Here is a 12,113-nt window from a genome sequence, read left to right on the forward strand (position 1 = left end):
ATCTATTTGTGACCTGGGAATCTCTTATAGTTCCCATAAGCTCCACCACTTCAAGGACTCAACATCTATTCAGGCAGCATGTGGTCCCATAAAAGCAATCAGAGTGCATAGTCCTCAGCTGCGGATCTTGGAAGACCAAAGGAGGCTTTAACACTGAACTTGTCTGGCTTGCACAACAGTCAAGAAAAGTCAGTAAATGCCAAGCTCTGATTTGTTTCCTTTGATGGAAGCTGCTGAAAAGGTCTTCCGCTTGGAGGCATTTACCAGTTTTTCTGGTACAATAGCTACCGCTGTGGGTTTTCTAAGTGTGAACGGACATATGTAAGACATGAAATATCAGGGACAGGCACCATCTGCAATGGCTGTCTCACAGGCTGCGACTGCAATGTAGGAGTAGCAAGGGACAGAATTTCCTTACGGCCGCACACTGGCAAAACAACAACAACAACAACAACAACAACAACAACACAAAACCTTTTTGGTTGACAAAGATATTAAAGAGGAATAAATAGGATTGTACGACTGCATCCTTTGCAGCTAGCACCTTCAGCACCTCCTGCCCTAATCATTCAAAGGTTAAATGAATAGCACTGATGAGTATTGCCTCATTTTACAATAGACATTCAAATAAAAAAAAGAGACATTTTCCTTAATTCATTCTCTTATTAAATACTCATCCTCTTATTAAACAACACTTATATGAGGTCTAAAGGTGATACAAAGATAGACAGGTAACAAAAACCATATACTAAAGGACTAATTTTTTATCCATAGGTTAACCTCTAACCATAAAGTAGTATAGAAGGAAGGAAGAAAAGAATTTTTATGAAGGTGCTATCAGACTTTCAGGTAAAGGTAATAGATTGAAAATCACAGCTAAATTTCTTTCTTCTAGAAAAAATTCTGGCAAAATTAAAGGAAAAAAATTTAAAGGCATAAATTCATAGATAGGGAAGAAAAAAATACAACAGCAACAAAATCTTGGTATAACTGTGAAACAAATGGATTAGCAGCAACACCACAGGATTTTCAAAGCCTTAGTACTAGCAGCACCTCTGGAACTGTATGAAGGGGGAATGAGGGGAGGGGGTGTTAAAAGAAAGAGGATTAAGATACTGTTAGAGTCCTAGATTCCCTGGCCCCCCCACCACCACCATCCTGGGCTACTTCAGCCCCTCAGCCCCTTGATAAAACTAAAAGATTGATTCTCTTAGAGAGGGTAAGATAGGTGGTACATTGACGGGGATGCCAGGCATGGCTGAGGGGTGGTGGAGTAAGTGAATTTATGTATATTAAATGCTGAGACTCTCAAGCCCTCCTTCCCAATTTAGCTCCCAGGAGGCTGGCAGAAAGTCTTTATATTCTAAACAAGAGAGTCAGAGATAATTTTTGGAAGAATTAAGCCAGCCCCAAAAGAAAGACACCAAAGTACTGACAGAGAGGGTTCCAGCAGCCCTCAGTGATGGGTAACTGGAGCACCAATCCTGGGTCTCACGGGTCAGAGGGCTACCCTCTGATCTTCCTCTGGTCTCCTCAGAACCCTCGTATAGAAGAATCCACACGGGCAAAGAAACATGCCCAGCTACAACACACAGAATTTCCTGGCTAGAAGGCTCCAACACTGTTTTCAGGGCCTGCTTGAGATACTTCTACTGGTCATTTTTTCTGAGGGTCAGCAAGCATACCCTTAGGCCCAAGGCATGGCCAGAGGGTGGAGGTGGGATAAAGGACGAACAGGTTCTGAAACAGGGTTCTTCAGTTGCACTCCTGAGTGAACAGATGGGGAATTTTAACAAAGAATCAAATGGAAATCCTAGAACTGAAAAGGTCTATGAAATGAAAGTTATACTGAGTGGATTTAACAGAAGGTTGTAGCCTATAAAAGAAAGAGTCTGTATACCTAAAGACAGATCAATAGGAATTATCCAATCTGAAGAACAGAGAGAAAAAAACAAAAACAAAACCAACTAAAAGCCAGCCTTAGTGATCTGAGGGACAATATCAAGTGGTCTAACATGTGTGCAAGTGGAGTTCTGGAAGGAGTAAAGAGATACTGGGGTAGAAAAAAATGAAGAAATAATGGCAAAACTTTCCCAAATTTGGCAGAAACTATCAACTTACAGATCCAAGCTCAGTGAATGCCCAGGCAGGTAAATATAAGGAAAACACGTAGGTATGTAATAGTCAAGCTGCTGAAAACCAAAGATGAGAGGAAAAAAGACAGAGGGGGAGCCTAAAGGTCAGCACTAACAGAACTTTCTGTCATGATGGAAACAGTCTCCTTCTGCACTGCTCAGTCCGGTAACCACCAGCCATGTGAGCAGCTGAAATGTGGCTAAGGCACCTGAGGAAATGAATTTTTAAATTTTATTTAATTTTAATTAGTTTCAATTTATATAGCCACATGTGACTAGTGGCTATCATATTGAACAGTATAGCTAAGGGGACTTATGAGATATGTCAACCCATTATAATATGTGCACTTTACTGATTCAAACAAACAGAAATAAGAAAAACAAAGGTTAAGATACTGAGATAACCAGGAACTTGAACACTGAATGTATACTTCATGTTAAAGAATTCTTGTTAATTTTTTAATGTGTACAATAGTTACTGTGGTTATGATTTTAAAAAGAGACCTTGTGTTTTAAAGACATATATTAAAATATTTATAGATGGAATGATATAAATGTCAAAGATTTGCTTCAAAATAATATGGAGCTGGGCAGTGAATAGGGGATGCGGTAGAAATGAAACAACTCTTAACTATGGATTAACAATTATTGAAGCTGGATGATGGGCATACAGGGACTCATTACACTATTGTTTACTTTTGTAAAGTTAAAATGTTTTCATAAGAAGTTTTTATAGAGAAGAACAAAAGAAGAAAAGAGATCAAAAACAGGTCAAAAAGGGGCAGGTTGGTCCAAGAGGGTCAACATTGAAATAGCAAGACTTCCAATAAAAAAGAGAAAATGAAGGGAGAGCTATAAAAGAGAAAAATTCCCAGAACTGAAGGATTCAAGTTTCCACGTTCAAAGAGCTCAGTAAGTATACCTCACACAACAGGTGAGAAGGGACTCACACACCAACGCACATCGCTGTGAAATTTCAGAACACAAGGGATAAAGAGAAGATTCATGTAAGTTCTCATTGAGAAAGAACATGGCACAGAAAAACATCAAGAATCAGAATGATGTAAAATGATTATAAATCAATAAAAAGTGTTAAAAAAAAAAAAAGAATCAGAATGGTTCCAGGCTAGGAGGGAAATGGTTTATCACCTAGAATGATATACAGAAGCCATCAAACAAGTATGAAGATAAAAAAGACATTTTAAAACATGTGAGGTCTCAAAGCTTTATTCTCTACATACCTAGTCTCAGGAAACTACTGGGAGATGTTTTTCATCAAATTGAAGGAGTAAATCAAGGGGCAAAAAAAATAGAGTAGGAGAGCCAACAGCGAAGAGAGGTGAAGGGAATGAAGCACCAGAGCGATGATGAAAATCCCAGGACAACTTCAGGTGTTCAAGAAAACCAGTCCAGCCTGGAGCAGGTCAAGACTCCAAGAGGAGACTTTAAGAAAGTGAAACGGGTAAGACTGTTCTGAAGGGTCTGATTTCACTGGAATTTGGGAATGAATTACAGTTAACACAAAAAATTAAGCAAACAAAGAGAGACAAGTATTAATAGATAAGTATTCAAATATTTACAAGAAGTTTTATGGACAAAAAAAATGATCACACTATGTAGTTCAGCTCTGACAAGTATCTACCGGCTACAGGGTATTAATAATGTAAATAATCCTGATTAAAGCAAATGATAAGACAGCTCTAGCAGGAAAATAGGAAGATAGGAAATATGCATGCAGACAATGGTCATAAGTGGGGAGATGGAAAGGAATACCCAAAATGGAAAAATCCAGAAGTTGCAACACAAGATTGCTATTTAGACATAGAGAAGTATAAAAGGTATCAACTAAAAGCTGCAAGAGAAGAGTGACTCTGTGGAAGGAGGAATTGGGGGCCATGCTGGGGAGAGAAGGCGGGGGGCTGGGTTTTTCTTAATTAACTATAGAACTGGTAGACTCTAATATATTTTTATAATCCTGATAAAATTAAAACTTGAAAGAACAGTGCTATCAACATTCTCGTAAGAGTTTACAGCCCAGCGAAAAAGGAGGCCGAGCAGCTGTGAGAACTCTACAGCATCTATGCAAGGACTGGGGGGACACACATTACGTCCTAATTCTAATGTCCTCCCGCAGATACTGACTTGAAGAAGCAGTCACCTGCCAGGCGTCAAGTTTAAAGGAGTATATTGTGAAAATGTTCTAAGCAGCTAACACAGATGAAATGAAAAACAAGAATATCAGAGTTAGAGAAAACTTCATTTAGAGATAATTCATTTAGACATTTGGTAAGGTTTTTGTTTTATTTAAATAGAACCAATTCTCTTTTTTAAAGGAATATAATTATATGATATAAATAAACTCAAGAGAAGCTCCCAATGGGGGCGAGCTAAACTTTACATTGTGTAATATTTATAAGTTGGATTCACAAAGGCTTTTATAGCCAACATTATTAGAATAGTAGAAAAATGTTCTAGGTTCAAATCTCTGCTAGGTATTTAATTCTTGTCTCTAAGGTATAATCTATTTTACATTTTAAGAGGGAAAACAGTGTCTTTTTAACCTTTCAGTAATGTTTCAAATAGACTATAAGTCAGTAAGTAATTTGATGAACATTTTAATGAAGTTTTTGTACCAAATGTTTCATTACAATTCTGGCAGCTAGGTTTGATTTATTTGTCGTATATATTGATAGCGAATTAGCCCAGATAGCTAAAACCTACACTGCATTCAAAATTTCATTTCCTCAACCCTCATCCCCACCCCACCCCCCAATTTGATGGTCTGAATTATGAGAAAAGTACTAATTTTTCCTACATGAGCATTTCCTACAAATCTTTACCTGGTTTTATCTAGACCTTTATGGCCTAAGCTTGTTCATACTGGGACAAGAGCAGAATGGAAGCTGAAATCTGAAGTAACCCACCCACCTTAAGCTAGCTATTAGTTTCACCAGCAGACATTAAATACAGCTGCTCACAGGGGGAAAGAAAAGTTTATCTTTTCTGAAGTTTTTGCTTATATTCTCCATTGGGAAATACCAATTAATAAGAACAACAGCTACAATTATGACATCCTTGAAAGAAAGGAAACCGTGGGGAAAACTTGGAAAATCAGTAGTTGACTACAGATGGAATTTTCTTTTTTTCCTAGAAAAGCTGAGATGCTTTGTTAAACTCTGTTTAGATGGAACATTTTTAAGCTTGTTTTTAAAATAATGTCAGGTTTGTGAAAACGAAAACTTGCTAGTCCTAATACCATATCCATACTTTTGAGAGAGTATCAACTTTTCTCATGAAAGAGTTCCTATTAGGGATGTTCATTTCACTGAATGTGAAATGGAAATGCAAATAGGAAACTAAACTGACATTTATTTATTTACTGTTTCCTTTCTGTTTTAAGAGCAGAAAATTTGGCCTGGTTTCTGTGACCCAAATTCCCTTTCCTACTTCTAAAGTAAAGCATTCTCACACTCATGCTGACTGTCCTCAAATATTAAGCTTGAGGCTCTGTGGGCCAACAGGAGGTTAGATTCCAATGAAAAGAGAGCAGATGTAGATTTGGGTTAGTTAGTTACTTTAGGATTCTGTGCTGGAAAAGCCCCTTCACACATTACTCTCATCATAGTAACAGCCAATTCCTTCTGCACAGTAATCCTTGTTTTGTTCTTCTAGTCTGAGCCAAGTTATACTGTGACTCACTCATCATCACTCTAAGTCATGACACCCTTTGCTGAAAAAAAGGCAGTCAACTAGTGTGGCAAAAAGGTAGTTAGTCAACTGGCAAGCAGGCTCGGTGCACTGGTATTTAAACTCCTGGAGAATATTACTCCAAGTAATTTTATAGCTGATGTCTCACCATGAGTACTAGGCCCCCTACACTGGTATTTCCAGCAGATTGAGCAATGGGATCCCACCTGTTTCGATTAGAAAGTGGAAGACAGGTATTTTTCTCTTGTCATTTAAAACAAATTTTACAGTTTCATTCAGACCATTCTATCATTTCAAGTTCTCGGTAGAAGGGGAACACCAATAATCTTTGTTGTGCCTTCTGATTGTCCTCCGCAGTGCATCCCTCCCCCGCTTCCCCATTAAATTATGAACTCACTTTCAGTAGGGATTTTCTTTTCAGCTGGGAGTCTTTATGGCCTTGAAGTTTAGAACTGTTGCAAAAGGGCTGCTTTGCATGTACTCCTTCCAGGTATCCTAGGTTTCATCAGTCCTGGTTCCATTTTACGTTAATTTATTGGTTTGGAGAATTCTGTACCTACATAGTTAGTACAAATTTGGGCCCTGAATTTCTCAGAAGAGGCCATTCAGAACCCTGGTCAGGGAGAAAATTCTCTCATTGCTTGTCCTTATGCAAATATTTTTCTAGTTCCCCTTTCATTGAGGGAGTTGTCCTTCCAGGGTCTCAGCTTTATGCAGAGATTGGTTACAGTTCCTCATCTCAGGCTGGCCCACGGCTGTCGCCCCTGGCCTTGTGAGCATTAAAACCCCCAGCTCCTAGGGCTTATATCTATATTCATATCCCTTCAGCTTACATGCTTATAGCTCTGCCCTCATGTTTCTTGAATCCTAGAAGGCTTACATTTCAAAGAGAAATTCAAAGTGGTGAAAATGGAATGAAACTCTAAAGCTAGTACTTAAGCATTCTAAAAATCCAGTATTTTCAAGATCAGGAGGCTCTTGCAGACCTGACACAGCTCTGAGCTCCTCTAAGACGTGCTGTACTTTTCTGCACTTATACATGTGCTAATTATTTAAGTCCAGATAACCCAACTATTTATGGTTGTGTGTTCAAACCTCTACTGAAATCTATTCTCTGACATTCAAATTCCCTATGGAAGTGTTTTAAGGAAAAAAAGTTTGTAAATAAGATCTTTAAAAGTTTCTCAGTGTTTGTTGAGTAAAAGAAAGGAGGATAACTTTCTCCGTCAATGCATGACTGACTCCTGTGATTTTTTTCTTAATGAAAAATAAAAGTCTTCTCCAGAGCATTATTTCAAACCTGATTCTATGACCAAATCTAATGTAAGAGAGAGAGGCTGTTTTCCTTATAAACAAAATTAAATTGGCAAGATATCAACCTGTACCCCCGAGTGAAGTAGAAGTCTGACCTGCAGGTTGTTCAGAGGCTCCATCTTCATGACTGGGCCCAAGGTGTTGAGAGGCAGGGAGACGTCAATGCTCTGGTTTGGCATCAGTGGTGTATGGATGGCCAGAGGAGTGCTGGGGATGACACCAAAGCTACGAGGGAGGATGAAGAAAACCCAGAGGTTAATCAAGAGACAGGATTTGGCCATATCTTCAGGTTTCAATGGCTTTTTACTCCATTTGGAGGAAACATAATTCTTAATAAAATTAAATGGAAGAAATAGAAGGAACTAAAGTGCTCAATTCTAATGTGCTGTAACATTGGTTACAATATAACCTCTATTTTCCATTAAATGGATTTGTGGAAGGAGAAAACATCCATAAGCATAGAATGATTTGCTACTGTTCTAATTTCTGAAAGTTTCTTTTGTTTATCATGCCACTGGAGGGACAGGTTTGGTAAGTCTCTTTTTTACATACATCTTTCTTTAGATAATCCTTGGGAGAAAGAATACTCTAAGAATACCCACCCTGTAAAGTACAATAGTATTATTTCATTAGGTCGATAACCTGCCTGATTAGTTCAGAGGATTATTTCCAGGTAACTCTCATTTTCTGTGTGTCCACTCCCCCACTCCCCACTTACATAAGATCCATCACATCAGGAAAGAGTCAGTCTAAATAAAGCAGAATTGATTGGCTTAAACATTCTGAACATTCCAAAGGACAGGCTGTAGACCCAAACATGGCTACTTTCTTAGCCTAAGGCAGGCTAAGTACTCATTAGACTTCTCAGAGAAGCCTGTCTAATAATAAAAGAATAGTAAAGAGATGGGAAATGCATGGGTTTGAAGTTAAATAAGAAACAAAAATGTATGAGGGAGGGCAGATATGTCTTATGTCTTAATTTCAAAAAGATGGAGCAGAAAGGGAAAAGTGGGCCCACAGGTGTAATAAATAAACAAATTAATGATATAAATTTATACTGAATTTATGTTCTAATTAGCCTCGGGAAGGAAGATGGGATTATAATATTTATAAAATAACTATAGAGTTTATATAGGCAGTATAAATTTTAAAAGCCACAGAATGGCAGAAGAAACATTTTTCTTTTCCTAGATAAATTGTATTTTAGCACCCAAATGTAATAATGGAATGACCCTGAGAACACACATCACTCATTCTGGTGTTAACATTTATGGATCAAAAAAATCATCCTACCCTTTTGATCTTGCCCTCACGATTTATCTATGTAGAAAACCATAAGGAAACTATAAAAAGGCTACTAGAACTAATATGTCAGTTTAATAAAGTTGCAAGATACAAGTTTAATGTACAAAAATCAATTATATTTCTATATGCTAGCAACAGTCAAAAATTAAAATTACAAAATGCTATTTACTATAACATCAAAACTACGAAGTACTTAATAAATCTGACAAAAGATGTGCAAGAACTGTACATGAAAAATCATAAAACACTGCAGAGAGAAGTTAAAGATGACCTAGATAAATGGATATGCCATGCTGATGGATTAGAAGACTCAATATTGTTTGATGTCAGTTCTCTCCCAAACTGATCTACATGTTCATTGCACTCTCAATCAAAATCCCAGCAAAGGACCCAGAACAGCCAAAATGATATTTGAAAAAGAACAAAGTTGAATCATTTATACTATCTGATTTCAAGATTTACAATGGAAAAAAAATTTACTTTGACTCTTACATCATACTATCAAAATTACCTCAAAATGAATTATTAAAGTAAATGTAGGAGTTCAATCTGTAATATTTCTATTAAAAAATTGTAACTGTGATTTATTAGATAAAACATAAAAAGCAAAAAATTATAAAATAAAACTTTAACCCCCAAAAAACTTGTTTTTTTGAAAGACTGTTAAGAAAATAGGGTGGGAAGGGATAGACTGGGATTTCAAAATTGTAGAATAGACTACACTGTATAGCACAGGGAAATATACACAAAATGTTATGATAACTCACAGAGAAAAAAATGTGACAATGAGTGTGTATATGTCCATGAATAACTGAAAAATTGTGCTGAACACTGGAATTTGACACAACATTGTAAAATGATTATAAATCAATAAAAAATGTTAAAAAAAAAAAAAAAGAAAAAGGCAAACCCACAGACTGAGAGAAAATATCTGGAAAACATATTTGACAAAGGACTTGTACACACAATATATAAAGAATTTTATTACTTGATAGTAAGACAAACAAAAAAAAGATATGAACAGATATTTCACCAAAGAAAATACAAGAATGATCAATAAGATTATGGAAAAAAAATGCTCATTCGTCATCAGGGAAATGCAAATTAAAATGAGATATTACTATACATCCCTAAGAATGGGTAAAATCGGTATGGATATGGAACAGCTGGAACTCTCACACTTACCAAATGACCCAGCAATACCACTGCTAGGTACTCACCCAGAAAAAAGGGAAAACGTGTATCCACAGAAAGACCTGGACATGAATAGGAGCTTTCACCATTAAAAAAAAGATAAAACTGGAAATAATCCCCAACTCCACCAAGGGGTGAAAGAGTTAACAAATAATGGTATAGGCATCGGTGGAATACTACTCAACAATAAAACAGAACAGACCACTGACACATCTCAAAGCATTAACACTAAGCAAAAGAAACCAGATGCAAAAGACTCCATACTACATGATTTCATTTACAAAATATTATTGAAAAGGCACGATTATACCAGCAGAGACAACGCTACAAAGAACAAGAAGAACAGTCAACACAGTAAGAGACAGAAAATAAAATGAGAAAAAGCAGGTAAAATAAAACAGAAATGAGAGAAAAAGATCATCACCACAGATGAAGCACTCTTGTCAGAAGATCAAGTCTAATAAATCTACTTAAGCCTAGAGATCTGCCTCCAATTTACAGATATAATCAGCAAAATCTAGATTGTGGGAAACACCACAGATAAAAGATCTAATTTCTTCTACAAATAAATTTCAAGGAAAAAAGAGAGGGGAGGAGGAATCAACAGGTTAAAAGAGACTTAAGATACTTATCAACAGACACATATGGGGCATCAATGGGACCCTGTTCAGATAAAACAAACTGGACAAAAACACTAGAGAACTTTGATAATCCACTGATTGGATGTTTAATGATATTAAAGGATTTAAAAATATTTAAGGATTTTTTAGTATGACAGCATTGTTGTTATGGTAAAAAAAAAGACCATGAGATACATACTGTAATATTTACAGACTTTAAATTTTCTAATATTTAAAAAAGTTTTAAAGGAAATAGTATATATAAAAGATAGACAAAGAAAAGCCAATAAATACATAATTCTTCAAAGATGAAAAGCTAAACAACAGAATAGTACTAAAGTTTTAACATATAAACCCTGAAAACTTTCCTGAAACACAAAACTTCAATGAACATATTGAAAAGGCACACCTTATTTCAGGAAAAAACTGACCAAGATTGGTCAACACTGGGAATATCCTAATAAAATTACTGGACTCCAAAACTTCAGGCAGCCAGACAAAATAATCATATCACTTAGATGGGGAAGAATTAGGCTGGCAACAGACTTTCCCTACAGAATATTAAATGACACAAGACTTTGGAGTAAAAGAGTGAGTCAAGAATTTTCAAGCATGTAAGTCGCAGTTTTGATCACATAAGAATTCAAGGATTGTTAAGCCCCTTTTGAGGAAACTAGTAGAAGGCATGCAAGAAATGACAGTGAAATGTAAACAAAAAGGACTGGCAGTAACAAAGGGGGATAAAAGTGAAAGAATGAAACACAGAAATGATACAACTGACAAAAATGAGAGGAAAAGAAGGCAAGAGGTTGGAAAGAGAATAAGCTTTCATTTGTCATTATTCTCTTCTGTACTAGGACAGAGAATTCACTGCTAAAAGCAGACTGTCAGCCTATACGTGATTATTCAGGTATACTCTCTTCCACAGTTTTGACACCAGCCAAAGTACATTCATTTTTTTCCTCAGCAAACGGTGAGCTCTGGACACACATTTGCTTGGTTCACTACTCTATCTTCAGTACTAAGAAATGACTGGCACTCAGATGATAACAATTATTTGTTAAATGGATAAATCAATTTCAAATAAAAAAGTTTTGGGGGGAAAACTTTTAATGAAGACATTCTATTCCTAGAATCCTTTAAAAAGGCAGTGAAAGTTCTGGTTTCCTTATTCTCTCTGGATGAGTTTCTGAACAAAATTCCCTCGGGCCTCCAAAACTGAAGCGGACACTGGAGAGACACGCAAGAGCCTGTGCTCACTCTACACCGAGCGTCCGCCAACGTGGGAGTTTTCCCTTGGCTAAGGGGAACCCTCTCTTGTTGGACACAAAGTACACAGCTGTCTCAGGATCCAGCTGGGGAACTCAAATTTCTTACCTATTCTTGTTAAACTGGATCGCAAAGTCTGTCATGTGCTGCAGAGCTTTGTTGGTGAAATTCATTTCCATATAGATGTGCCCTTGGCGGTGAGTAAATGTTCCTGAAATCTCCAAGCCTTTAGCCTTTACTGCAGGCAGCCAGACCTGAAACACAGTACAGAGCCCAATGGAACCAGACAGGATTCACCTCGATGCTATTTGTTTTGGAATAAAGATGAAATTAAGACTTCACTTCCTTAGGCAAAAATTAAGGTGATTTTTATACCATAAGTACCAAGCCAGGTGCAAATGTTTCTGGATAAAGTCATATTTGCTGAATTTTGAGCTCACTCTCAATTATCTAAGAACCAAAACAAACAAACAAAAAACCCCAAAACGAACACAAAATCTGAAAGTCTGTGGGTAACTCTGGCAAAAGGAGACATTGCAATGAGTATAATTTCAGGGTTTTTTTGGTT

The 12,113-nt window shown here is 36.7% G+C and overlaps 1 protein-coding gene across 3 annotated transcripts in view; it reads right to left on the reverse strand.

The window, feature by feature from the left end:
* The window catches only part of AP2B1 (adaptor related protein complex 2 subunit beta 1), a 140,632-nt gene that overhangs the window by 25,556 nt on the left and 102,963 nt on the right, over positions 1–12,113 (reverse strand). For all 3 annotated transcript variants that reach the window (XM_064495032.1, XM_010990511.3, XM_010990510.3), the window contains 2 exons: positions 11,654–11,799; positions 7,253–7,382 (listed from right to left, as the gene is read on the reverse strand). In XM_064495032.1, coding sequence (XP_064351102.1) covers positions 7,253–7,382; positions 11,654–11,799 — 276 coding nt within the window. The remainder of the gene's footprint in view (positions 1–7,252; positions 7,383–11,653; positions 11,800–12,113) is intronic.

The sequence above is a fragment of the Camelus dromedarius genome, chromosome 16, assembly GCF_036321535.1.
Source record: "Camelus dromedarius isolate mCamDro1 chromosome 16, mCamDro1.pat, whole genome shotgun sequence".
NCBI lineage: Eukaryota > Metazoa > Chordata > Mammalia > Artiodactyla > Camelidae > Camelus > Camelus dromedarius.